The following is a 27,278-nucleotide window of genomic DNA, read 5'->3' as shown; positions in this document are numbered from 1 at the left end:
ACTTCATAACAAACATCAATGTTGTGTTTTAAATACATACATTTGTATTTTGAGTACAAAAAAAAGGTGTGGCTAAAGCACATATTAGATAAAGTTATGTTATGTTATAGATTTTATTTTAAATTGATTTTTATTTTTGCTTGAGTATTTTGGAGTCTGTAGTACTTGTTATAATTTAGTTTTAGTTTTAGAGTTTAATTTGTTCCCTCAGTATTTCCTGTCTTATTCTCTTGTGTCAACCCACCTTTTATGTGTCTGCATTTCACCATTTAACAATTTTCCCTTCCTGTTTTATTTTGATAGTCTTTTGTCTCTAGTGTCTTGTGTTTAATTTTACTTCCCCTCCTGCCTCACTGCGTTTGATTATCTTCACCTGTGTTTTTTTTAATCTACCTATCCATCCATCCATCCATCCATACTATGTACTTTTTTTAGACTTTTTCCATCAGCTGAAATAAAAACTTGCTTTTGTTTGATTTAACCTGTCTCCACATATCTACGTTTGGATTCCCTTTGCCTGCAGTTCATGACATGACATAAAGTTACATTTCTAAGAAACTACATGTCTACAGTGGAGTTTATATAGCAACACTGTAGTTATGGATTTACTGCAGTGCTGTAAAAAGACAACTCTGAGGCATTAATAAGGTAACTACAATTCATCTACAGGTGTATCTGAACCAGATTTCAGGTCACTCCATCAAACATTTGTTGATACATTTTACTGGTGACTAAAGAAGGATCCAGATCCAGATCCAGAACTTGCCTCCCTCTCTCTCCTTTGTTTGACATTACATTCACTGCATTCATCTGTACAAATTTCTAAATATACTTCAAACATTTTCATTGTCCTTGGCAGTCAGAAGAGAAAGCGCTCTTGCAATTGTCACCACTATAAAGCTTATTATGTCTTCTGATGAATGGGGAATGGTTTCTGTTATACTGAGCGATGATTGCTACTTTCCAAGGACAATTAGAGCTCAGGGAAATTGCTATAATGTCAAATAAAATTTGCCACCGTTATTCATTACACAGGAGGATGGAGTTTGTAACGGCGTGCAAAAACACTCTGACAAGTGTGACAGAGTCCCATAAAAATGAATGGGACTTTAAAAAATGTATTTGAATGGAAGAAAGAGTGAAAAATCACAGTAATTCATGTGTAATGCTTCATGACTTCTTACATTCCACTCTCTGCTTAGAGCATGGAAAGTTTCTCTGTTGTCATTCTGACAAATGTTACAATTGTTAGCTCACCTTGCATAGAAAGTGAATATTTAATGACACAAGAATGCATGTGTAAAAAAAAACAACCCCTCTGCAATGTGTAATATTTTACACCAACATAACCAGTTAAAACATCACACATTGCTCCACTACTGGCTTCCCACAGCACAAAGGCTCAAATTAGTCTGACAGATGCTGTGAATCCTGCAAAAAACTGAAAATATACCAAAAAGACTTCAAAACATAACCCTAAACTAGAGCTGCATCTTTCTATTTTCTGCCCGGAGCCTGCTTCTGCCCCAGACCCCTGCAGAGAAAAATGAGGGCAAAAATCAGGACACAGAATAACTCTGTAGCAGTATGAGAACTGTATTTATTTTATATGTAGTTTATTTATTTTTTATTATTATAGGACACAATATGCAACATGAACCAAGAGATGCATTTATAGCCAAAGCTAGTCTGCAAGCCCCGTTCCTTGCACAGTAAATACAAACAGTAACAAACAGTGACCAAACAGTTACACAATCATTTAGTGACAGTATACTGAGAAAATTATACTCACAATAATGGGGAATAAGTGAGCCTACATTCACTCAGTGCCAATTAATTATGGTCCCTCCTTTTTGTGCCATTAAAAGGAGACTTCACCAACTATTCAGCTGCAAACCATAAAACAAAAACATTAAACTGAATATGGCACAATGACTCATCAGCCATCACAGTAAGGTAAGTACGACAGTCTTTCTGGGAGTTCTTACAGATGGCTGAAGAGGCCACAGTCTGGGCATAAGATGTGGTACATTTGTGCTGTGCACCAGTGTTAGAAAGGGGAGCTGGTGTGGTTGCTAGAAAGCATCTCATTATCACAGGGCATATGCAGGTTTCTACAATTTATGGGACTCTGGGGGCACACAATCGGTGAGAGCCTGCACTGCAGGGCCGACTGAGTCGACAAGCCGGCCTGGTCGAAATAAGGAAAGGGACATCTCGCCTTCCATCAAAGGCTGAAAACTTCCTGTATTTGCAGAAACAGCCGCCAATACAGAAGGATATACAGGAGGAGGTAAAATTGTATTTGACCAGATGCGTTCTGACCGTGTTCGTGATCCAGCCTCAGTTTGCTGAATTTACAAGAAACCTAAGAATTGGGGGGGCACTTTAGCTCTAACTTTTAAAAATCCTTGGGGATTCTCACTATACTCAAGTAAGTATTAAGAAAAAACATTGAAATATTTCAATACTTCAAAGAAAACAAAAACTATCTTCTAGATAAAAAAAACATTTGTTTTAAAGTCCAACTTTTTTACTATTATTTAACCTTAAAAATCAGAGAATATTGTGTGAATTGCAGACTGTTTGGTGCTGAAACAGACAAAGTCAAATGGTGCAAAAAATAACAAAGAAATAAGAAATAATAAGAGAGAAGGAAATAATAAAGACATATCTATAGGCTCCATAGACTGTATATAAAAGATGGACAGAGCTTCCAGCTCTCATAAAAGAAGCAAAGACCTGCAACTTCTTTAAATGTAAAAAGAAGCCAGACTATGCATGGAAAAATGAACTTACTTTTCACCACATTTAATATCTCAGTAAACAGTTTATTGATATGTTTTTGGTCTCTAATTAATGACCAAGTCTTATTTTATAATAATAATAATGTATCTTTTATCGATCCCATTTAACCCATTCACTCAGTGAAGCAGTGGGCAGCCACCAATCTAGCGCCCGGGGAGCAGTGTGTTATACAACATGATGCTCATTGTGTTTTACACTGTGGCTTCCACCTTATTTAAATTAAGATGGACAAAATTCTCAACTCAAGATGTTAAAACAGAACAGAACTAACTAAAGGGGTGATGTCACAGTGACTGTCCATCTTGTATAGAAAGTCAGTGATTATGACACAGAAGGATTAATGTCATGCCAGGTAGCTTCATTTAGAGCGTGAGACAAAGGCAGAATAGATCCATTTAAATTCAAAATGCAGCCTCCTCACAGACAACTGTCATTATAATTTAAAGTGATGAAAGAATGAAGATGACGAAAGAAAAAATGATTAACTAGAAGTGATGAAACTTGGATCAGACAAAAGAATTAGGTGATGAAGATTCATTTCTTCTCATCTGTCTGCTCTGTCATTTTTGGAGAAAAGATGTAAAATTGTGAGTGAGTGAGACGGGAATGAATGCTGCTGGTCGCCCTCCTCCTCATCCTCCTCCCCATCACTCTTTAAATCTGAACAATTCTGCACACAGTGCTGACAGCATAATCATGAACAGGACTGAACAATGGCAAATTACTGTGCAGTTGAGAACGCAGTGGGAGGGAATAGGAAGCCGTGAAAATCCCACAGCCGTGAAAATCCCACAGAGCCACGGAGGAGAAAGTCTTCGTATGGAATGTATATCTATAACTACAGAAATAATAACAGTCTTCTCTTAGCGCTGCTTTCCCATCTGATCCGGTCTACAGTGGAATATCATTTAAAACATCCTCATTATGCAACTTTGATGCAAGAGAATACTTGATCACTTGCTTTCACATGGCTGTGTGACTGGAATGAATGACTCTTGAGATTAGGCATCATCACAAGGCTATTTCGGGCTGGTGGAACTGCATGCCACGGCTGCAGTCAAATCAGTGGTAGGCTGCGATTTGGAACAGCAAACCATAGGCTCATTAAATTGGTCCCAAGCCCAGTTTGTAATCCTAGGAGACAATTTCACTGTTTCATATCAGATACAAAGCTATTCTGTTGGTGCAGTATTCTTCGATACTAGGCACAAAAAAGGATGCCACCGATGATCATCTCCTGAAATTATCCAATATCAACTTGTATTTATTGATGCTTCAGCAACTGTTTTCATTGCACCTTTTACAACAATGACCATGTATACCTCTATGCTGCACTCTAGCTTATATTTGTGGGTCACTTCATTAGGTGTCCCCGTTCAGCTGCTCGTAAATGCAAATATCTAATCAGCCAATCAAATGTCAGCAACTCAGTGACTTTAGACATGTATGCATGGTCGAAGTAACCTGCTGAAGTTCAAACTGAGGATCAGAATCATGAAGAATGGTGATTCAAGTATGATTGTTGTCCAGCTGGACTGGTCAGAGTATTTCAGAAGCATTGGGAATTTTCCCAAAGAGTTTACAGCGTGATCAGAAAAAGAGGAAAAATCCAGTGAGCGGTAGTTCTCTGGGAGAAAATGTCTTGTTGATGCCACAGATCGGAAGAGGAAGTGGATCTGATAGGATGTCAAAATCAACCCAAATAACCACTTTTTACAAGTGAGGAATGCAGAAGAATGAACAAGACAAACAACAGCAGCAGAAGACCCCACAAGGTGCCACTGCTGTCAGATAGAAACAGGAAACTGAGGTCACATTTAACATGGGCTCATCAAAACTGGACAACAGAAACCTTCTGGTGAGCCTTGATGTCTTAATTGTGTCATTTGTACTTTGGCATGAACAGCATGAAAGCATGGATCCACCCTGCCTTGTGCCAGTGGTTCAGGCTGGTGCTCGAACTCTATTAGTGGGTGGGATATTATCTTGAGACACTTTGGGCTCCTTAGTATCAGAGGAGCACTGTTTAAACAGCCTACCCAAGTACTGCTGCTAACCACGTACACCCCTTATGACCACAGTGTACGCATCTTATGATGGCCACTTCAAGCAGGATAACACACCATGTCACAAAGTTTAGGTCATCTCAAACTGGATTTTTGAATGTGACAATGAATTCACTGGATTTAAATGACCTCCAAACATAGAAATTTAACAGAGGTCCTTTTGGTAGAAGACAAGACATCGTCCGTGTGCGGCTGACAAATCTGCAGGAAGTGTGTGATGCTGCCACGTCAATATGGACCAAAGGATCTGAGGAATGTTTCCAGCACCTTGTTGATTCTGTGCCCTGAAGAATTAAGAAAGTTCTGGGGAAAGTTCTTTTTTGCATTTATTTTTTGGCCTTTTTTCTACACATTTTTGGATTCTGTTGGTTTCTCACATTTTCTTGACTTTCTGTTTGATCTCTCTAGGTCTTGCCTCTTGGGTCCTAAACTACTGCTCTACATTCCTTATATCCAACTGTGACATCTGAATCAGGAGTTTTCTTTAAAGCACATTTACTAATGAACTTTGCAGCATTCATTTCAGACGAGAGGGAAATAAGAAACTCAGTGCTTTCCAAAAAGAAACTCATGTTCTTCTTAAGAGTTAAAAAAAAAAAAAGGTAATGGGGTAAAAATATATACCATAGAATACGCAGCAGACAAGCAGTGGGTAAAAGCGTCATCTAAGAACTGTGCATGTATGTGCTTAAGCTCTGTTAGGGAGGCCACACGCTGTTCTAAGTAAGTAGCAGTAAAATATTGATGCTAGAAGTTTTAGAAACTCTCATATATGCACACACACACACACACACACACACACACACACACACACACACACACACACACACACTGTACTGGTTACCACAGCCATATCCTTGAGCCAATGCTCACATCTGTCTCCTTCAACATCAAATCATTTTGCCCTAAATTTGATCACTTTACTTACTTTATACCCTCCACTTGGAGTTTTATGCGCAGTAAATGTCATCCGTGTCCTGGTAAGACTGTGAATTTAAATATATTGGTCTTGCGCTCTTTTCAATGTCGAACTTTCAAAGCTTCTAACAAGCCTTATTTCCTCATTTATTTGAAAGACGACACCCCCCCCCCCCCCCCCCCTAACAATTAACGTTGTCCTTTAAAGAAGCAAAAGCTTAAAAAGTTCCTTTTTTTACTATGTAGCTTGATGTTTTCTAACATGTGCATGCAGTGTGTTAATCTAATTAATGTCTTATTGTTTCTGTAGCAGACACACTACAACAACTCGAGGAGCACTAGCTTAAGCATCTCCCTGAAATAGCACCTAACGCTTAAGACGCTCTTTGTCACCTGTGTGACTCATCAGGCAGCATGAACTGTCTGCACATGTGGCTGTCATCAGCTGCCACTTCTTATTATACTTTGTTTTCATTGAGAACCTATTTTAAATGCCTGTTCTGGATCTGGTTGCTTTGTGACATAATAAAACTGACAAAACCTTCATCGGGTTATTCACATTCCTACCAGCTCAGATTAGGAGAGCCCAGAGGTGTTCCAGATTACATTTATAGGTGATAAATATAAATGCGCACCCACATCAGTAGGTTGCATTTCCTCCTTTGATTTTTGCCAGCTTCTTAGTCACAGTTATAGCATCATTTGATGTATTTTAGTCTATAGACAACAAAAGAAAATGCAACTGATGTCATATGTCGTGCCTGTGCTAGTTGGTGTACTACTTTGAATATGAGTAACAACATGTGCGCAGTAGTATCACCCTGTGATACATTTTTCTCTTGTTAGAGGACTTGCTTTTTGTTTGCATGCTGGTTTGTGTTTTAGCAATGACTGTCTTTCACATTGACACTGAAGTTAAAAAGACTCGAAGCCCTACCATTACCAGGTACACTCAGGCAGAGGTGGAAAGTAACTCAGTACAGTAATCAAGTACTATACTTGACAACACTTGACTTGCTAGTACTCAACTTTCTAATTTAAACGGTTCTTCTGCTTCACCTCAACATTTCAATTTTTGTACATTCATAAGAAAATACATTTATCTCTATTCATCTGTTTAGATTTTACAGTCTATTCCATGTGACTGATGGTTCCCAAACTTAGATTTTAACATTCTATTATTCTATTATTAACTTGTAACACCTATGTAATTTGCACAAATCCTTTTAGTAGACTGTTTAAGTATTAATAAGCAATAACACAAAGCTTAGGGCAAAGTTGGTAGAAGAGCACGGAACAATGTGGTTACAGTGATTCTTCTCTGAGAGCATGCAGGATATAACATCACTGCTCATCTCTGCCTTTATTATTACAACAGTGCAAGTCAGAAATGAAGCCGAATCAGCTGCTTGGCTGCATCACTCGGGGTCTGGGTACCTCTCACTGCTAACTCTGTGTGACCATTATATACCGTTTTACAGGTCCGCACAGAGCTTTGATGTTATTCTTGCAGTCGCGGGTTGTTGTTTCTTGCATGAGCGCAGCGCTCTCTTTACTTTCTTGTCACTTTTACATGTTTGCCAGTGTTTCACGTTTGCTTCTTTGTACGTCTGCAAATGTGACTTTCTTCTTCGCTCTTTTTAGAAAGAAGATGTAATCATCGCTCCTCAGCAGTCATAAATCACTCTAATACTTTTGCCTCATCTTCCACATGAACTGTCATGAAAAGCCGCTGTTGTGCAACGCATATAAAAAAATATGCTGGAACATTTTTCCTACCCCCCCGAATCACGCAGAAAATCGAGGAACTTATGTAGCTTATTGTTTGATTAATAACTATGATGTAATTACTGAATTACTCCATTACAGAGCCAGAATATCAATGATGTGGCTCATCCGGTTCGCAATCCATCACAATTCACAGGTTCTTGCCAGTAAAATGACAACTGTGACCTTGAGCACACTTTGGGTGAAGACCCGTTAGTTGATCACTGTCTGCAAGTCTCTGACCAATACCCAACACTGACTACAGTATATCCATCACTTTCTGCAGATTAAATACTGTAATCTTAGTTTACTTGCCTTTATATGAGGAGTAATTTCAGGTGTAATGATCCCGTCAGTGCTGTCATCCGATAGGGAAAAATGTGAAGATTTTCAGCACTATGAAAAGTGAAAACCATCAGGTTGTGAGAGCCTAACTCACCAATCTCAATATCCAAAAGAAACTTTAATCAAACCTTCATCAGTCCCGGATTGCTAAACTGATTCGTGTGTACTACACAATACGAAACATTTCAGTAAACAATGCATGAACAGTCACAGACTTTAGTAAGCACAAACTTCAAAATTAGGGAAAAAACTCCAAACATCACAGCCCACTGCTCTGTCTATCATCATCTTTCTAACAGATTTTCAATTTCAAACGTTCTTCAGCCTCTCTGAGAGAATCACATCTGCTCTTCCTCTTACACACAGGAAAAACTGCGCTCTTTGTATTCACGAGACTGACAGTCTTGTGACAACAATAAACTGAAAATGTTAGTCGGATCTTTTTCCACCGCCTGAGAGGAAGCGTTTCAAAGAGGGGCATCACCTGAAATTCAATATGAAATTAACTGAATACCGAAGCCAGTATTCAGCATTTCTTTACATTTTTGGCATCAGCAGAAAAAAGCTATTGAAACAGTATTTAGACCTTTGTGAAAAACATGTTACAAAGTGTCTAGGAAAACACAGCATGTATCTTCTTTATAGCTCTTGCGGCAGTGAATAAAGGAGAGTTTTTGTACAGATTGCAGAAACAGGCTTGTGATAAGTTACTTGTTAGTAATCCACACACACAACTTACATAAGATCATTTGTGGAGAGGTAAATGAGTATGGCTCACAGTACAGGACTATATTAATAATTGGGAATAGGAAAAACTTTCATTTTCAACCTAGATTGTTAATAATCAACATAAATCCCCCCCCACCACCACCACCACCACACACACACACACACACACACACACACAACTGCAACCTACTGTAACTGTAGCCAGTGGTATAGAAAAACATATGCAACATAATGCGGGCTGTCTGTCATTCCACTCGTTCGCTAATGAATACAACATGAGCAGACTGAATTATCTGACAGGACCACATCCTTTGGCAGGCCGCAGATCCTTAGTGCAAAGAACCCGAGCGAGCCGACAGCTTGTATTTTGACTGAGTCGTTCCTGATTATCTGTCTGCTCATCGTTTTATAATATCAACTCTAACTACACGGTTATTTGCAGTAGGTGCCTCCCGGGTTATGATAAAGTTTTGTAACAACATGTCACCACTTATAACTGTGACTTAGAGGTAGAGCAAATTTCAAACAGGGAGGACGTTCGTCAAACAATCCAGGTGAGCAGCAAAAAGGAAACAAAAAAATACACAAGAACAATGGAAACAAGAGAAATACTACAAAGTATAAAGTAGAAATAAAACACTGACTTGAGGGAGTCTGTTGCTGCCTGGGTTAATAATAGCTAAAGTCCAAACGGGACACCGAATCTGATCCAATTCATCAGATTTCTATCATCAGTTTTGTGATCTAGTGTACATTTTTATCCCTGTCAGGTTACCGCTGACAGGGATAAGCGGAAGAGAGCGGATGGATGGATGGAGGTTACCGCTGAATAATTAGATTTCAAAATGAAATATAAAAACTTGACGACAGAAAGTATATCATACATAAGTATGATATATTTTATGTCAAACTTTTATTCTGTACATGATGACAACAGGGTGACACAAGCTGATTATTAATGACTGTTCTCTTTCCTCCTTATTTAAAAAATCAGCATTGACTTGTGTTCATATTCCTCAGTCGTTTGAGTTGCCATGGTGAATTGTGATATCACTGTTTTATGTGTTATAAACTACATAAAACTACACGTACTTCAGCTAGTTTGAAAGTAAATTTAATCTCAAAGTTTAGCTCTCCAGACAGCAAATTTTCCATCACATACTCTATATAACCTACAATATGTCTGTGAAGGTTCTCAGTCATCCAGGTCATCGTAGTCAAAGGAGCTTGCAAAGGGAGGAGGGAGGACAGACGCAACAACATTGTCATCCCCTATGTAGCCGGCGTATCAGAGAAACTCAGGAGAGTTTTCTCCAAGCATGACATCCCAGTGTATTTCAGACCCAGCAACACGCTCAGACAGAAACTGGTTCACCCGAAAGACAAAACGCCAAAACACAAACTTAACAATGTGGTGTATGCTGTACAGTGCAGCGAGGAATGCTCAGACCTCTACATTGGAGAGACCAAACAGCCACTTCACAAGCGCATGGCACAAAACAGAAGAGCCACCTCCACAGGACAAGACTCAGCAGTCCATCTGCATCTTAAGGATAAAGGACACTCTTTCGAGGATGCCAATGTTCACATTTTGGACAGAGAGGACAGATGGTTTGAAAGAGGAGTGAAAGAAGCCATCTATGTCCACTGTGAGCGACCATCTTTGAACAGAGGCGGGGGTTTACGACACCAACTCTCTGCCATCTATAATCCAGTTTTGAGATCCCTTTCCAGACGCCTTAACGCCCACTCACATCCTGGGCCATCTGACCTCAGGAATTCGCATGATAAGGTGGGGCCAGGTTTCACAATGAACACACCCGAAACTCTGGCTGATTGGGACCCACGCCCAGTTTCACACCTTGGCTCAGGTGATTAGAGGATCATCAGGGGTCCTTTTGTCCCTCTGTGGGGGGAAACTCCCACTAGGTTTATATCTGGGACTCTCCACCATTTGACCTTAGAACTGAAGAAGCTTCTCGGATGAGAGGTGAAACGTCTTCAAGCAACTTAAAGAAGTCCAGACGCTTTATTTGCAAGCTCCTTTGATAACCTACAATACTCTACCTGCTGTGTAGCAAATGGTAGAGAGGAAATTACTGATAAACACAGAGGGTCATTTAGGAGCGAGAGAAAAATATTTCCTTCTGCAGTTAGCAGACCACAAACAAGAGAGTGAATATTGGACAACAGTCTAAATAAATAATGAAGTTACTCTGTAAGATGTCAGATCGTATCAGACTGCTGCAGTCAAAGGTTAGAGAAGCGTGTCTACTACAAGATCAATGGATCAGTCCCGGGTCATCTCTCTCGTCAACACCACTGCTCCGCTGATGCTGTTTCAGCCTACAGCTATGTGCAAGTGAAACTTTCCTTAAAAAATACATGCTAAATCAAGTTGGTCAAGTTAGTTTGTTAAAAATTATTTCCTGAAGACTAATCCATCCATCCATCCATCCAATCCAATCCAACTTTATTTATATAGCACTTTTAAAAACAACAAAGTTGACCAAAGTGCTTTCCAATAATAAAACAGAGATAGCAGTTAAAAACCATACTTTAAGCATACAATGAAATCAATAAACAAAATAAATATATAATTGAAAAAGATAAAAATAAATCAGTGTATATATTAAATATCACAACATGAGTAGAATAAACAATAAGATATACAATGAATAAGATTAACAAGGTGGAAAGATTAAGAATGATCAACAGCTGACTACAAACTGACTCTGATAATACTCCTAGAAAGCCTTTGAAAAAAAGTGTGTCTTTAAAAGTGATTTAAACATTTCAAGTGTTGGGGCCAGCCTGATATGGAGGGGCAGTTTGTTCCATAGTTTGGGGGCCACAACAGCGAAAGCTCGGTCCCCTCGGTGTTTCAGTCTCGACATGGGGACAGCAAGGAGTGACTGGTCAGATGATCTCTCAGATCATCTGACCAGTCTGACCAGTCAGACCAGTGTCCTTTAACCATGCAGATTAAAGGACACCAGCATCTTACTTACCAAACATTTTTGTATTAGATGAGGTCAGTACCTGAAGCCAACGAGTTGCTTGTCATCTTGAGCAGTTCACCATCTCCTTCTTTCACTTTATTTCTGATTGAATGCAACATTTGACAACTCTAGCTTTTCAACATGTGCAGTTCTAGGGAATTCAACAGTAATGGCAAAGTTTGTAATAAAGCTGCCCAAGCCTTTACTGGACGAAGAGTGGCCCTTTTACCATACATTTTATACAGTTGTCCTAGGTGTGCGTGCCACCAAGATGTCTGATGGCCTAGCCCCCCCCAAAAAATCACCACAGAAGGTTTTGGTTAAACGTATTTAACCTCCCAGTGACTAGTATGCAGCTGATTAGCTCAAAACCGTGCAACAAGTTCACACTAGTTAGCAAGCTAATATTAGTGGGCTGAGATCACAGACACTATAAAAGATGAACACAGCTTTTGGGCCTGAAATTTAAGTTAATGCAAAAGAACCTTAACCGTGATTCTTTTTATTGGTCAGCCAGGAACCACTGCACTAGAAAAACTGGGGAAATGGCCCTCAGCTCACTCTCCCTGTGACCTCACTAAACATTTCCTGATATGTTTATGGGCCCAATCACTAGTTTCTAATCATCGCAAACAGCAACTCGGGCCCACTACCTTTCATTATTAACCCAATTACCTGTACTGCTGTCACTGTCAGCAGGCACCAGTAGACACTGTCACTATGATTTCCCATCACAGTAATGGCGACTGTGCTGGATGGTGGAGCACACAAATCGGCGATAGCAAGGCACCACGCGATGACCATGTTTTGACATATTTTTAGCTGCACATTGTCTTGTGACTAAAATATTACCAAAGCTCAAAAGTGCATAAAGTTAAAAAAAAAATCTAATGCATCAGAACAAATAAAAATACTTATGCACCAAAAGTTAATTTACTGTCACATCTGGTGTCCATCAGAAATTCTTCGAAAAACAGAATGTTTACGGCTTGAGAATAGCTCCGGGCCTGATGATGCAGGATCAATTAGCATACAGCTGTTCACATTCCTTCGGCTTCGAGCAATAATCGCTGATTACTCAAGATGCGGCAATCACAAAATAAACCCCTGTTGATTTTCATTCATTGTGCCCTGTGAACCCACCATCTGATCCATCCATGTTTTAAAGCTGCAGTATACAAAAGTGTTTTTAGAAAGTGACATGACATAAAAACACTCAAACACACTGGGCTTTAACACTCAAAAAATGCATAAACATGCTTATTTATTTGTTCGTGATATTGTCCCAGCTACAGTCAGCAGATTAGACAGGCGACCCACACAAACAACAACAACACTAAGGCCGGCTAACAGCAGCACTTCTCAACAGAAAGGTTCTGTACATCCTCAACAACTCACCTCAGTATTGGAGAGAAATAAGCTTCACTGACTCCAGAGGCTCCACATGGACACCCAGCTGACATAAACAGCAGACTGACAGAGTTGTTTGTACCTACAGCCGCCATAATTAGGATTACGCACTTAAATTTCAGAGGAGTAAAAAAACAGAAATGGACGGCAATCAGCAAGCTACTGACATCTACAGCAGTGGTGAGATTTCACAAACTGTACCTTTAACTCTATGTTTTTTGGCTTGTTTTAACAGACAAAGGAAGAAAATTTGAGATGCACTGGTTTAGCCCATTCAACCCACTATTTTCTTTAAACTACTGCACCGAGGCTAGTGTGAAATTTGCTCAAGTCCCTCCTCACAGGCTACATTTTAGTAAAGCCTGAAAACAGAGGCCAGAGGCACTGCAGAATTCTAGTTTCCTCTCCAACTACTTCGGTTTCAACCTGCTGGATTATCTATTTTTTTTTAAATAACTACACCAGCTTTAAATGTAGTCGCTTCTTCTTTGTAGTTGGGACCTTTGTTATGATTGCATGTGTCAGATGCTTCACTTCATAATAAGGCTCTGGTCTGGAAGAACCTTCGTCATATCAGAGGTGTACACTGGAACATTTACAATAAAGGGCCCAGGCCAGCCCTGTATGTCTTTCTGTCCTTGAAAACAATGAAAACATGTCCCTGTGTGTGTGTGTGTGTGTGTGTGTGTGTGTGTGTGTGTGTGTGTGTGTGTGTGTGTGTGTGTACGTGTACTCACAGCCAGGAGGCGGTTCTTGTCCTTCTCGGCGTTGTTGAGAGCGGTCTCCAGGGTCACCCTGTTCTTCTTGGCGACTTCCTCCAGAGCTCGAGCTTGGCTCTCCTTCATTTGGCTGGTCTCCTCTTCGTATCGAGCTCGCAGACTGTTCACGTCCTTCTCGTGGGACACTTTCTCATCACGGAGGGTCTAAAAAACACCGAAAACGCACGTGCGAACTTAAATTATGCTCAAAGGTGAGCTCTGCGATAGACGATAGACAGACACAGAGCTCGGGCTGACATTCACAACATATGCTGCATTATTCAGCCATATTGCCACCGTTTGCTTGGGGATAATCCTCCAGGCTGCCTCTGTACAGTGCTACTCTTTCTCGCCACGTCACTCTCATGTGTTATTCTTTGAACAGTAAAAGTTGATAAAGCCTGGGCACAGCCTATCTGGGATTACTGATAATGGGGTTATTGATTAGGACACAATGAAGCCCATTATCAGTCTCAAAAGTAAAGATACAATCGTTTGGATTCTAGATGTCCAATGGTCTTTATCACACTGGTGTTCAGGTATTGTGTTTTTTAAGTATGCTAAAGCAGTCTAGCTGATAACAGGAGAACTTCTTTTTACTCATTATTTAAACAGTAGGTCTTTGAGTTCATGCAGAAAGAAACAAACAGACTTTGGGATGTTTTGTAGTGAAGTCCCAAGTGAAATGAACAGCTGCTGATTGAAGACTCTGACCAACACGTTTTAAACATTGTAAAACGATCTTTAATGTAGGCAGGCATGTAATATTATGTTTGACAAAAATGTAACTAAATTAGGTGCACAGAAACTATATTTGACTCTGCAGTGGGACATCGCAAGATGATGACAACAGCGTATAATACGGTGACCTTTGGGATAAAATAAGAAGCAGCAATACGGAGACCAAACAGTTCAGGATATGTTGACCTGATCGTGTGGCTGTTTTCACTTTTTTTTTTCTTTTCTTGTTTTCTTGGACAAGTCCAAATATCAACTTTGGTGTCCATACAGGAAACAGTTTTGATGATCTATAGTATCACTTTACATATGAATTATTTGTTTAAGGCAAACACATCAGCAGTGTTAGTTTTAGTCATAATGCATTTTGGCTTACTACAAAACCTCCTAGTGGTAAAATGTCAATGTACCAGTGTTGTACACTCATTCAAACAATCAACTATGGTTAGAAGTGCTTCACAAGTACCTGGATGATGTACAGTCAAACAAGTAAGTAAAACTCTTGCCCTTCTTGCCTGCAGGAAAGAGAGGGACCTGAGAAATTTTCAACCAAGTTACAAGAGCTAGCAAGACAATCACAATTCTCAGTGTCATCTATGTACATTAAGTGCACAACTTAGATCATTTAATTTGAGACAACACTGTGTCAAAGTTTACAAACTGCACTTGCAACTGAACTAATGAGTACTGTAAAAAATGCTCATCTGTATAGATAAATCCAATAGTAATTTTAAATTTAAGAAAAAAGTGAAAATTTGTTCAAAACGAACTTCTAATGCGACCCACTGATGAGTTACAGACGTGACAGATGTTTAAGAGGAGGAAAAACATTAAAAAGCCTGAAATTCCAAGTTAAAATGCTAAGTTAATGAGTATAAACACAAAAAAAATATGTAATGAGCATCATTTAAAGAATGAATATAAGTTATCAGCAGTGATTTATGTGTGGATGAAATGAGAGGAGAAGCTGTAGAATAGCAGAGCAAGGAGGCAGAAAATGCAGTGAAGAACAGATGTAGAAAAGATGTTGTTTAGAGAGACACAAGGAGAACGAATGAAGTCCTGCAGAGTTAGGTTGTTGTCAGGCTCTATAAACTGTGTAACTCAGAGATGAGCAGACAGGCAAGAACAAATGCCCTCTGTACCCAGCAACAGTGCACTGGGTTTGTCATTGGGAAGCTATTATAGTATGAATCAAGGCTACAGTCAAAAAATAGTGATTTTCAGGGGAAACAGACAAAACAGACAAAAAAAAAATTAATATGCAAGCGCTAAAGTTTGGTTTTAATCAGGAGAGCAGCTGTTTCCTCTTTGCATGGCTTTAACAAAACTTTAATTGGCTAAACTTCGCCAAAAAAAAGTCACAAGGGAACTGTAATACACATGAGCTGAGCTGACTCACACAGTGAGCGATCTGAGGGAACATATCCTATTAAAGACTATACCAAGATTATCTGACTACTAATGAGATTAGAGTTAAAATCAGCAGCTCTGTTTCCAGCTTTAAATTTCTGTTCGTTGTGTGTCTCGGATTAAAAAACTGTAGCTAAAGGTGTAGATAAAGTTAACATGTGGGCTCTGGTTGTGGAGCTGGGTAGGTTCCTGGTTTCTTTGCGCACTAACAAGAGATTGGCACCACACCAATCATCTGGTGGCAGTAGCACATCAGGGCGTACTACAGGCAGACATAAAAGGGATGGCAGGAAGAAAACTTGAAAGTAACTGATAAAAATAATTTTTAAAATAAGGTTATATATATTTTTAAATTTAAATTTGCTCAGTCTCAGGAGTCCACACACTGAATTTCAGGTAGGCCATTAAAGGCTCTGACAGCATTTTTACTGATGACAAGCGTATGCGTTATTTGATGGTTATTTTATTAAAATAAATAAATAAAGAGGCTAAGTGGCTGGTAATAGAAGCGAGGGATTAGCTGAGTGAACAATTAATCTTTGGCACCACAAATATATGTTTGTTAAACTAATTGCAAATGTCATCAGTGTCACCGACTCACTGTTGGGTTACGCAGCCACCCGTCACTTACCCAGGGTTGCACTGTACACTGCACTGTAGCCGCGACAGCTCCCCTCCCCTCTCGCTAATTGCTGTAATAGATGTAAACAAGCAGGGTGGGAGGTGGAGCAGATGACATCTAGTAAAACTTCTGCAGTCCACCAGTCTACTTTGATGTAGCGAATGAAAGGTTGAATGTAGCGTTTGAGTCCAGCCTGTCATATAGACTATGCCAGCCTTAATTAATTTCAAATCAAACTATCAATATATATCACATTTTACAAAAAAATCCCGTTAACTGTTTAGGAATTACAGACATTTTTAAATACAGATCACATTTTTAGAGGTTCAAAAGTAATTGGAGGATTCACAAGCAGTTTCATAGCTTAGTTATTATTATATAACAAATGAAGCAGACATAATATCTGAAGTTGAATTAAAATGTTGAATTTCACGTGTCTCAGCAAGACACACGAGACAACTAAGGTGGATGAAGACAGAATTAATTCCATGGTTAAGAGAAGTAACATCTAACCAAGCTAAGAACACCTTTGAGCAGATAGCTGGTACCTCCATCTGATCCTATCACTAATATCATCCTCTGTCACACCAACCTTCTGCATGTCCTCCTTCACTATACCTGTGAATCTTTTCTGTGGTCTCTGGCAGCTCCACATTTAAAATACTTAGCCTAATATGCACTCTCTCTCATCTGCACATGTCAAAACCATCTCAGCCTTCCCTCGTTTGAACTTTATCTCCAAACAGCTCAACCTCAGCTGTCCCTCTGATGCACTCATTTCTAATTTCTAAACATACATCAAATCAGGACTCACTACCATCTTGTAAACCTTCCCTTTCAGTCTTGCTGATATTCTTCTGTCACAAATCACCTGACCTACTCCTCCCTGTATGCACTTTCTTCTTCACCCCTCCTGTGCACTGTCCATTACTTTGAATGGTTGACCCCAAGTATTCCAACTCATCTACCTTCACTAACTCTACCAATTTTATGTTTATCTTTCCACCTGTCTCCCTTTCATTCACACACATGTTCTGTTTTGTTTCATTGTTTCATTCTGTTGTTTGCTTCATTCCTCCTCTCTCCAGAGCATACCTCCACCTCTCCAGACTCTGCTTCCTACTCTCCTTACAGATCATAATATCATCTGTGATCATCAGCGTTCACAGAAACTCCTCCCTGAGCTCAGCTGTCAACCTGTCCATCATGACCACAAACAAGTAGGGGCTCTGAGCAGATTTAATCTCACCCCAACTTGAACCCATCTGTCACTCTTACCACACACCTCACCAGTGTCTTGCTGTCCTCATAAATGTCCTGTACCTCCCCTCACATAACTTCTCTGACGGCTCATCAACTTTGTCCATCTATAGTGTGTCCAGCTTCACATACAACTGACTGTAAGCTTTTCCTTTGCCACCTCACTCTTTCTTGAACGCCTACCCTCCCAGTACTCCGGTGTACTATTTTTAATCTCCATGCTATCTCACTTTTCCACCCTCTTCCCTTGATATTCTCACTCTGATAACAAAATTTATATCAATGGACATAAGTGGAGCCTTGCATGGTGGTGGATGCAGAAACTATAACATTGTTGTTGGTTTATTAGATGGAGAGACATCTGTATCGGCATCTCATGGTATTAAAAATCATATCCTATGACATACTAATACCCTAGTGTTCTATATACTTTAATGGCAGTAAATTTACTGCTTCAGAATTAATAGCGTAATAGCTCCCCAGCCTATTTAGTGATACTAAATGCTTACATAACCACAGAGAGCCCATTACAAATTATATTCACTCATTACAAATTAAATGTTTGCTTAAGTGTGATAAACGTAATGTGTAAAACTCTTCCTTTGTCCACTAAACTAAACTCTAGAAATACTAGGCTTAAGAAAAATGTGAATATATTAGCTTCTCAAGTCATTTAGACTGACTGATCAACATAACTTCTCAGCATGACACATTTTACTGTCCTAAAACATGTACAGTTTATATCTCATTCAACCTCACAATTTTCATTAACCCTACTGAGTGTCTGGCAGATCATCAGACACTGGCAGCAACATGAAAAAACTTTAATCTCCGATCAAAGAACGATCATATTAGTGTGCAGTAATTGCTCAGAACCAAAGGCTGTTTTGGAAAACTACCAAAAACAACATCTAACAAACTGGGCAAGCCTGCTGTGTTATCATATGGCCAACAAAGCCATGGGCGCCACATCTCCACAGTGTGACACAAACAACAGGCCATGAACATCCTGAGAGGTTAATTTCTCCTTTTGCAGAGAGACAGAGGAAAAAAACTCAAAGAAATAAAAGCAAACAAAATGGGAGAGAATGGTAATAAGAGGGAACCGAAATGAAAACCAAGGAAACAATTAATCTAATGACTTTTCACACATGTTCCCTAATTAAGTCAGGTCAATGAAATTATCATTATAGTTCCGTCTCTTCTTGTTCACTAATGTTGCTTATTTCGAACCATAATTGATCCAATCTTTGTCTTAAAAAAACAAGGAAAGAAGAAAACATGGTCTGCATTGCCAAAAAAGATGCAAATTTATATGGATTTCACTTGGAAGGAACTGTGCCAAATATCACTACATTAACAATTAAATGTAATTATAAAAATCATCTTTGCAATGTTTACATCAAGGTAATTTTAATTTATTTTACAAATACGATACATTCACTATCATTCAATTGTACAAAGCATTTGTTTTTTACGGGACTTTTAGCAGTAAGTATTTACATCTAAAACACTCATGAACCCATCTGAGTCAGGGCTGCTATAGCTGATTATGAATGGTTCTTACTGTTTTTGTTTTGTTTTCGGTTTCAAGCCACTTCGCAACCCAACTCTGTCTCAGTGTAGCAGAAAAAGTAAATTAGCTCTTTATAACTTCAGTCAATTATCCTTCCATGTTTTAACTGACTTGGTCAGTGTCTCATCTGTTGGCACCGTTTCCCTATCTGGTCCTGCTGCAGCCCTCCTCGCCACTGGCTTTCATATGTAAAGGGTGAAGAGGTCCCTGAACAGAGCTGCACCGCCAAATATAAATTACTGCAGATGGGAATGCTCTCTTCCCAATTTCTTGCTTCACTGCCCGTTCAGCTTGTGACTGTTTTCTTTTGGCATTACATGTTATGTTCTGTTTACTCACTTTACTAAACTTTAGAGGGGAACATTCAGTTACTGTGACACTCATGTTCAGTGCAGCATTTTGATCTGCTGCTCCATTGGGGGTCCTGAGACCCTATAACTGCATTTTGATCGAGGTGATATGTCCAAAGTATAATACAAACACCAGTGTAATTTCTCCATTTCACTACTAAGGGTTAAAATATCACTGTATTAAGAAAATTCTTTTAAGTTTACCTGAAATGAAAAGTTCTTTTCAGACAGTTATGAGGAGACAGAAACGGGTTCACGTTATTTATAACCAGCTTTGAGCTGGTTATAAATAACGTGAACCAAATAGAGATTCTGGCTTTAGGTTAGAGGGAGTGTAAAACTGGTTGAGTAACAGTTACCTATAACCAGTTGTGGCAAATGGCTGATCCTCCCTGAGCCTGGTTCTGCTGGAGGTCTCTTTCTCTTAAAATGGCGTTTTTCATTCCCACTGTTGACAAGTGTTTCCTCAGAGAGGGTCGTCTGATTGTTGTTTTTTCTGTATTGTTATAGGAGAGCTTTGAGGCAACTGTTGTTGTGACTTCACGCAACATAAATAAAAGTTTTCAATGTGTTTTTTCAGATGAGAAAACATGTAGACTATGTGACACAAAAATACATTGGAAAAAATTCAACCCACCTCTCTGGGACCTTTAATACAAAAAGCATTCATAGCGTGAAGGTAAAATTTCATTAAGCATAAATAAAGTTATTTTACATTAATAAATCAACTGAACCCGTCGAGGTCAGATGGGAACTTTTATCAAATTTAGTTGAGTTTGCATAAATTTCATCAAGAGCCAATTTATAATGATGAATCAGTGTTGAAAGGTTTGGAAATTTAGCTTCAGCCATAGAAGAAAGATGGCATGAAGTTTAAGTGATCTGAGATCTTCCATTATCCTTGGGAAGACATCTAAATTCACAGCAACCACACTCAGTGGGAGAAGTCTTTCAGCTCCCAGAGGATTACACTGCACAAATGTCAGATATAAAAGAATGGGAAAACACACATGAGGCTGCAACACTTGACATTTACTATCGGCTGCGGTTGGTCTGCTGACTACGCTGTTGCTTAAATCATCTGACCTTTAAGAGTCCTGCTTTCTAAAAAGAGGAGCAGCTGTCCTTTTTTCAGAGTTTGTAAAAGCTGTGATCGACAAGTTTGACCCTTTCAACTGTTTGACGACCACAGGTCATCTTGCACAGATGACATGCTTTAAACTTTGTTGCAGACCTACGATTAATTTTCTTCTTAATCCCTAGGAATTCCTCTGCAACGCACTAAATATGCCAAAATAACTAACGAAAGATAGACAGGGCGGGTATTTATGCATACTGTAAATCTACATGCTCTTATCTAAAAATCTGACTTCGCCTACAAGTACAACTCTCTCAGATACATCAATAATTAAAATCAAGTGCTCTTTTTACTTCTGTAAAGACTTGGTTTGGGAAAGACATCAGCCTCACATGGGGATTGCAGTCTCGTCTGTACAGTCAGTATCACAAACTAAGAGAAGCAAGCAAAAGAAAACTTGAAAAATGAATTTGGACTAGAGTCTACGTTTAAATCTACTTTTGCTTGATCCTGGTCACATGGTCAGGAGAGACAAGTTCACTACTTAAAATGCACATAAATACAAAAAAATACAGGAGACCAAGGCTTCATGCTGGGGTTTCACAATAACATTTTGGGTACAATTTTTTTTCTAACAAAGTAACCCTAATGTGAAAACCTGATGTCAGTAGGTATTACTTATTACTGCTCAACTCCATCGACATTGGACCACTACACTAAAAAGTATGGGCACTGACTTCTTCACAGTCCTTGTATTTTAAACTGGTGTGAAGCAAACTACAAAAAAGATCAGTTTCTGCATCTTGATGACTTATTGGTTATTCATAACAGAGCTGCTTCCTGTCCGACATGAATACAAAACACTTCACCATCACACACACGCACCTTCTCCAGGGCCTGGAGCTGCTGTTTCTGTCTTTCATCCAGTGCTTGGCCCTGGCTCTGAAGGGCCTCCCTCTCTTCCTCCATTCGCACCACCTTGTCCTTCAGCCGATTCCGCTCGTTGTCCAGGTCTCTGATGGCTGCTTCCTGGGTCATCTGGGTGGCCTGCAGACTGCTTATCTGACCTATGGCAGAGCAGAGGCGAGAAGAATACAAATATTCAACTGATGCAATCAGCATGTTGCTGGTTCTTATTGATGCTGCCAACACAGCTACAACGAGGGGCTGTCAAAAAGTTTCAGTTTTGTGATTGTGCCATAGTTGACCCTGACTCATAGGAAGAAGGTCTACAACTCCCTGGGGCCTTTCTATGTGGAGCTAGAATTCTTTTGCTTTGTCATGTCTTTGTCTCTGGGTACTTCAGAGCTATACAGTTCTTCACTGAAAACCTGCTTGAGATTGCTTTGATCTCTAGGGGCTTGCTACATTCTCCAGTAGTTAGCAATGAAAATGTTGACATGCCCACAAATACTTTTAAAACTATTCCCAGAGCAGTAGTGAAACTGTTAAAGTACAATGCAAAACAGGAAGTAAAAGTTGTGTTTTTTCACGTGTTAGTTGCAGCGATAATTCTGTTTCTAGAAAGCTTCACACAAGTTCTAAGTTCTAGTTTCACTATTTACTCTCCAAGTTCTAGTTTCACTAGAACTTGGAGAGTAAATAACAACTCTCTGAAGATAAGTTTCCATCTTCCCTGTGAACTACAGGTGATCGTGTCAAACTGCTTGCCATTAAATCAATCACAAGAAATTTTTGTTGCAGCCATTTTTGTGACCGATTTCACTTCCACAAGTTTGGAAATAAACATTTTTGTTACCCAACTGGTGGTAGCCAGTTAGTAACTGATTGGTCTTTGTGATTGTGAGAGGCCTTAAATGCTGATTCTAAATTAGCTGTAAGTATGAGTGAGAGTCTGAAAGGTTATTTTTGTCACTATGCTAGCCCTGCAATGGATTAGAGACCCTGTCTCTCCCCCGTGACAGCTGGAACAGGCTTGAGCCCCACTTTGGCCCTTAACTCGATATGCTGTTAGGAAAATATATGGATGAATGGACACCCAATGTGGCAAGAAAGGGTCCTTATCAAGCATCTGTATGTGAGCTGGGAGTGAAAATGTGCTGGACATTTCTGGACATACAAACCATAAAACTTAAACTCAAGACTACACATTTAGTAATTGTTGAAGGATGATAAGTTGAAATTTACCACTCTTACACTTTTTTTTTACCTTTATAACTTAAAAAACAAAAGGCACTTTAAAAGGCAAAAAGGACTCATGGTCATTTCTTTGCAAACAACCTTGAGAGGTCCTCTGATCTGTAGTGTGGTAAATGAGACTCCCATGGCTGCATTTACCAGCTGGATCTTATTTGTCTCTAACATGCAAGCAGCTCCAGTGGAAAGTGATAAAATGCTCTCATTGGATACAACGAACTCATTGGAGCTAATGGGCCGAGAATGACTCCGCACCAAAGTGGCTGCGATTGCTCACACGTTTCAGACAGTAATGTTTATGCAATGTTGTTAACCAAAGTAGTGATGGAAATACATCATAAGACATTAGACCAGATTCTAACATACACCTATTTAGCCATTTACATGTGCACATAAACACAGACAAACTGGGCACTGTCGTCAGCAAGGCTTCTTCTAGCAGCCTCTGAGGGACCGGGAACACCATTAGCCCCGATATACAGTACAGCAACATGCTATTAAAGTGTAACAGGCAACGATGTGTCAGACAAGATGAGGGGAGCTGTTAGTCGATATGTTTGACGTGTTTGCACGGAAAGCATAGAGTGCATCTTGAGTCTAGTGCGGATGCAAGAATTCACGGGTCTCATGAAAAGAGAAAGGGAAGAGATTGTGGGTCTTACTGGCTTTGAGAAGTATTTCAGTTGCCTGCTGCTGAACTCGGTCTCTGGCTGCCTCTAGTTCACATTCAGCCTCCTTCTGACGGATTTCCACAATCTCCGAGTTCTGGGTCACCTCGTCCAGCTGCTTGGTTAAGTCCTAGAGGAGAGTCAAATCCACAAAAGAAAGCTCTGTTAGGGTAGGTTAAGAAGAACAACAACCAACCTCTAACATCTTTACAGAAGGAAATAATTAAATTATAATTTACCCCCAGTTTAAATGACACTGATGAAAAGACTGATGGTCTGTGCTGTCATACAACTCTTTTCGGTTTACTTTCCCTACTTTCAGACATTGCAGACGGGTGTTTTCAAACATCATTAAAGACCAGCTGATAAATGCAGCTTTGATATATATAGTTCTAAGCCTAAATATAGTATCTAAATGAGCTTGAATATTAAACCTAAATAACTAGCAGACCAGAGACTTCAAATGGCATGACACATCTGACTTTTACTCAGTGAAACTGCAGTTCCTCTAATGGCCACTTGAGACCAGCTTCCAGGTCAATCCCCATAAACTCATATGTTAAAACTTCCCATTAAAAACAGCATGTTTACAGCCTTGCACACAAACAGTTTTGGCCTCTACAGATACTTTCCACCTTTAAAACAACTATACAGAGGGGAAATATTTTTATCCAACTCATTCATGTGGATAGTGGCCACTCTGACAAGTTTTCAGACAGTTGGAGCTGTATTTGTGATATTGGTGCATTTTGTAGAATTTTTAATTGAACTAGCTCACAAATAATATAGCCTGTGGTAAGCTACAGCCCACCCAAGATGCTTATGGTTCAGTTTTGATGACTGAAATTCTAGTATTTTGATTAATGATAATGTTGAGGTTTTAATATTTAGAATCTCATATGGATGTCAACACCACGGGTATGACGATGTTTTACAAATGAAGTCAGAATTATTAGGCCCTGTATTATTATTTTTTGTTTTAAACAGAGCAAAGAATTCTTAACACAGGTTTTTTAAACATTCTATTTTTATTTTGGACACTTAAAATATGTTACTTGGTACACAGAAACAATATTATACCACATAAACCAAAAACTACCAGGGTTAAGACTGTTACTAGTCAATTTTATATCCTTTTTGCTAGATAACGGCCTGCAGCCGTTTATTGTAGTTTTCGGCACGTCTTAAACATGCCTTGATGGTCTGCGATGGTCTTCTGGAATGCGCCTTGGCCTTTGGTTCACCTCACAGATTTCCAGTTGGATTCAAGTCGGGGGGGTTTTGTTCACTTTGGTCGTCTAGAGGTAGTTCTTCTCCAGGGGCGATGTGTGTATTGATTACGTTGGAAGACAAAGCGATGACCCAGACCCAGTTTTGCTGCCAAGTCTTTGAGGTTTTCTTTAGGATCAGCACATATCTTTTTTTTTTATGATTATCCTTCAACCTTGGTGGGATTCCCAGATTTAGATGCACTGCAGCTTCCATACAGCATAAAACTCCCACCATGTTTCACTGGGCGCACTGTTTTTTAGGGTTGTACTTCAGAAAAAAAAAAAAGAAAGATTCCTTGCTTCAAACGTATGCAGTGTCTCTGTGGCAAAAAACTACAGTAGTTACATCTCATCTGACGTGTATGTCCAGTATGCATCATCTTTGTTCAGGTTTCCGTAGCATATTTCAGTCTGGCTGGAAAGTGTCTCTTCTTCTTGGGCTCTTTTTTTCTTGGTCTGTAACCTCACAGTCCATTTCTGTCTAAGGTTCTCATGATTGTGAGATCAAAAGTCCTGACTTGGCTAATTGTTCATTACTGTTTTCAGCATTTATTCTGGGGTCTTTAGACACTTTTCTCAATAGTTTTCTTTCCAATCTCTGCCGGGCTTATTCTGCACAGTGTAGCTCTCTTTAATTTTTTTGATGAAACTTCTCATTCCAGTTCTTGACATTTGGAAGCTCTGTGATAAGGTTTTTAATTCATCTCCTGCTTTGTAAGCATCAACAATTCTTTTTCTGTTGTCTAAGCTGATTTCTTTTGTTTTTGGCATGATGCTTTCTCAAGCGGCAGCTCAAACTCCTGCTGAAGTTTTTGTACTGTGTGTAAACTGGAAGACGATGCTCAGTTTTAACTTGATTTTACAAGCTTTGAGCATTACAAAGTTAAAGCACATCACTGCACAGCAGTGGCTTGTGCTTTTGCTCAATAGAAGTTCAGGTTATCGGGGGTTATGTTAAAAATATGTTGCTCTGTTTCATTGTGGAGTAATTATTTTATCCTCACCTTTATATACAGTCAGTCAATCATGTGTGGTCACAAGTTCACCAACAAAACTTTAATATTGATTAAAAAAAAAGTCTGTGTTGTGCTCAAATATTTTGCATGTTTTTTTTTAGAAAAGGGAAGAAAAAGGAATAAAGAGAAACTAAGAGTTTACAAAATAGTTTATAGAGCTGTCCTAAGGAGGAGTTCTTGACCTCTGGACAGGTCAGGTTAATGACTAAAACATTGTTTTACAAAATTATCGTACTATCTATAAATGATTTTTGTGGTGATAAAAAATAATTTATAGATAATGTCTTTGTTATTTACAAGTTAAAAGATCACTCATTACAAAGACTGCCACAAGGCTCGCTAGCTAGTATAAATAGAAGAAGATGGTTTTTTTTCACTCTCACTAACTTTTTTGAATGATAGGATTGTTAGCCCAAGTCCAAACTTCAACATTCAAGACCTAAATATCTGGGCACATGCCCTTTAATGTCAGTCATTAACTAAATGGAATGAAACCTGAGTAAATGTAAATCCACCTATTCTATATTTGATGAGCTGTTAAGGGTGTGTTCAGTACTATTATGAGGTAAGGTATGCTACTGAAGACAGACCTTTAAAATTACATGTTGCTTGGTCATTGCAAAAAGGTAAGTGTAGTACATTCATATTTAAAGCAATGTAGAGGCTTTAAGAGGCACATCCGTATAGAAAAGTGAACTTCACCTTATGTTGTAATGCAATGCCAGGATGAAGTTGGCAGCCAGCAGTTGCAGCCAGTTTATCACACTTACAGAAAGAACCGTATTGGCAGAATATTAATACTGAAGATTGAGAGTGTAAATGCTGACTGGTGCTCAATTAATAGGAACTAGACTTCAGGGAGTGATTTGACGTGAGCACACACACGCACACACACACACACACACACACACACACACACACACACACGCACGCACGCACGCACGCACACACACACACAGTACAGTAGCTTTGTGATTTAGCACTCTGCAAGAACTTATGAGAGGCAATTTCACATCTTTCAATCCCATCAAACAGCCTCCCTCAAACTTAATTACCGCTGCTATGGCTAAGACAATGAAACCTCAGTATGATGAAAACCACTGAGGAGTCACACAAATTAGACCTGATATGTGTGAGTGGGTGAGACACTGTGTGTATGCTGATTTCCCTCAAGGAAAGTAGTTGCACTTTATGACCGCTAGGTTTAGATAAGGTGGGATAAACCCACTTTAACTTTATGATTTGGGGGGTTACATATACAGTGGGGCAAAAAAGTATTTAGTCAGCCACCGATTGTGCAAGTTCCCCCACCTAAAATGATGACAG

The 27,278-nt window shown here is 39.3% G+C and overlaps 1 protein-coding gene across 4 annotated transcripts in view; it reads right to left on the bottom strand.

Moving 5' to 3' along the window:
- The window catches only part of fam184ab (family with sequence similarity 184 member Ab), a 223,645-nt gene that overhangs the window by 81,865 nt on the left and 114,502 nt on the right, over positions 1-27,278 (bottom strand). For all 4 annotated transcript variants that reach the window (XM_026194482.2, XM_026194487.2, XM_026194485.2 and 1 more), the window contains 3 exons: positions 23,660-23,795; positions 21,726-21,907; positions 13,783-13,968 (listed from right to left, as the gene is read on the bottom strand). In XM_026194482.2, the coding sequence (XP_026050267.1) occupies positions 13,783-13,968; positions 21,726-21,907; positions 23,660-23,795 (504 nt within the window). The remainder of the gene's footprint in view (positions 1-13,782; positions 13,969-21,725; positions 21,908-23,659; positions 23,796-27,278) is intronic.

Source organism: Astatotilapia calliptera, chromosome 15 (genome assembly GCF_964374335.1).
Source record: "Astatotilapia calliptera chromosome 15, fAstCal68.1, whole genome shotgun sequence".
In the NCBI taxonomy this organism is placed as follows: domain Eukaryota; kingdom Metazoa; phylum Chordata; class Actinopteri; order Cichliformes; family Cichlidae; genus Astatotilapia; species Astatotilapia calliptera.
The sequence above is the reverse complement of the archived record's forward strand: the minus strand, read 5'-3'. Positions and strand labels throughout refer to the sequence as shown.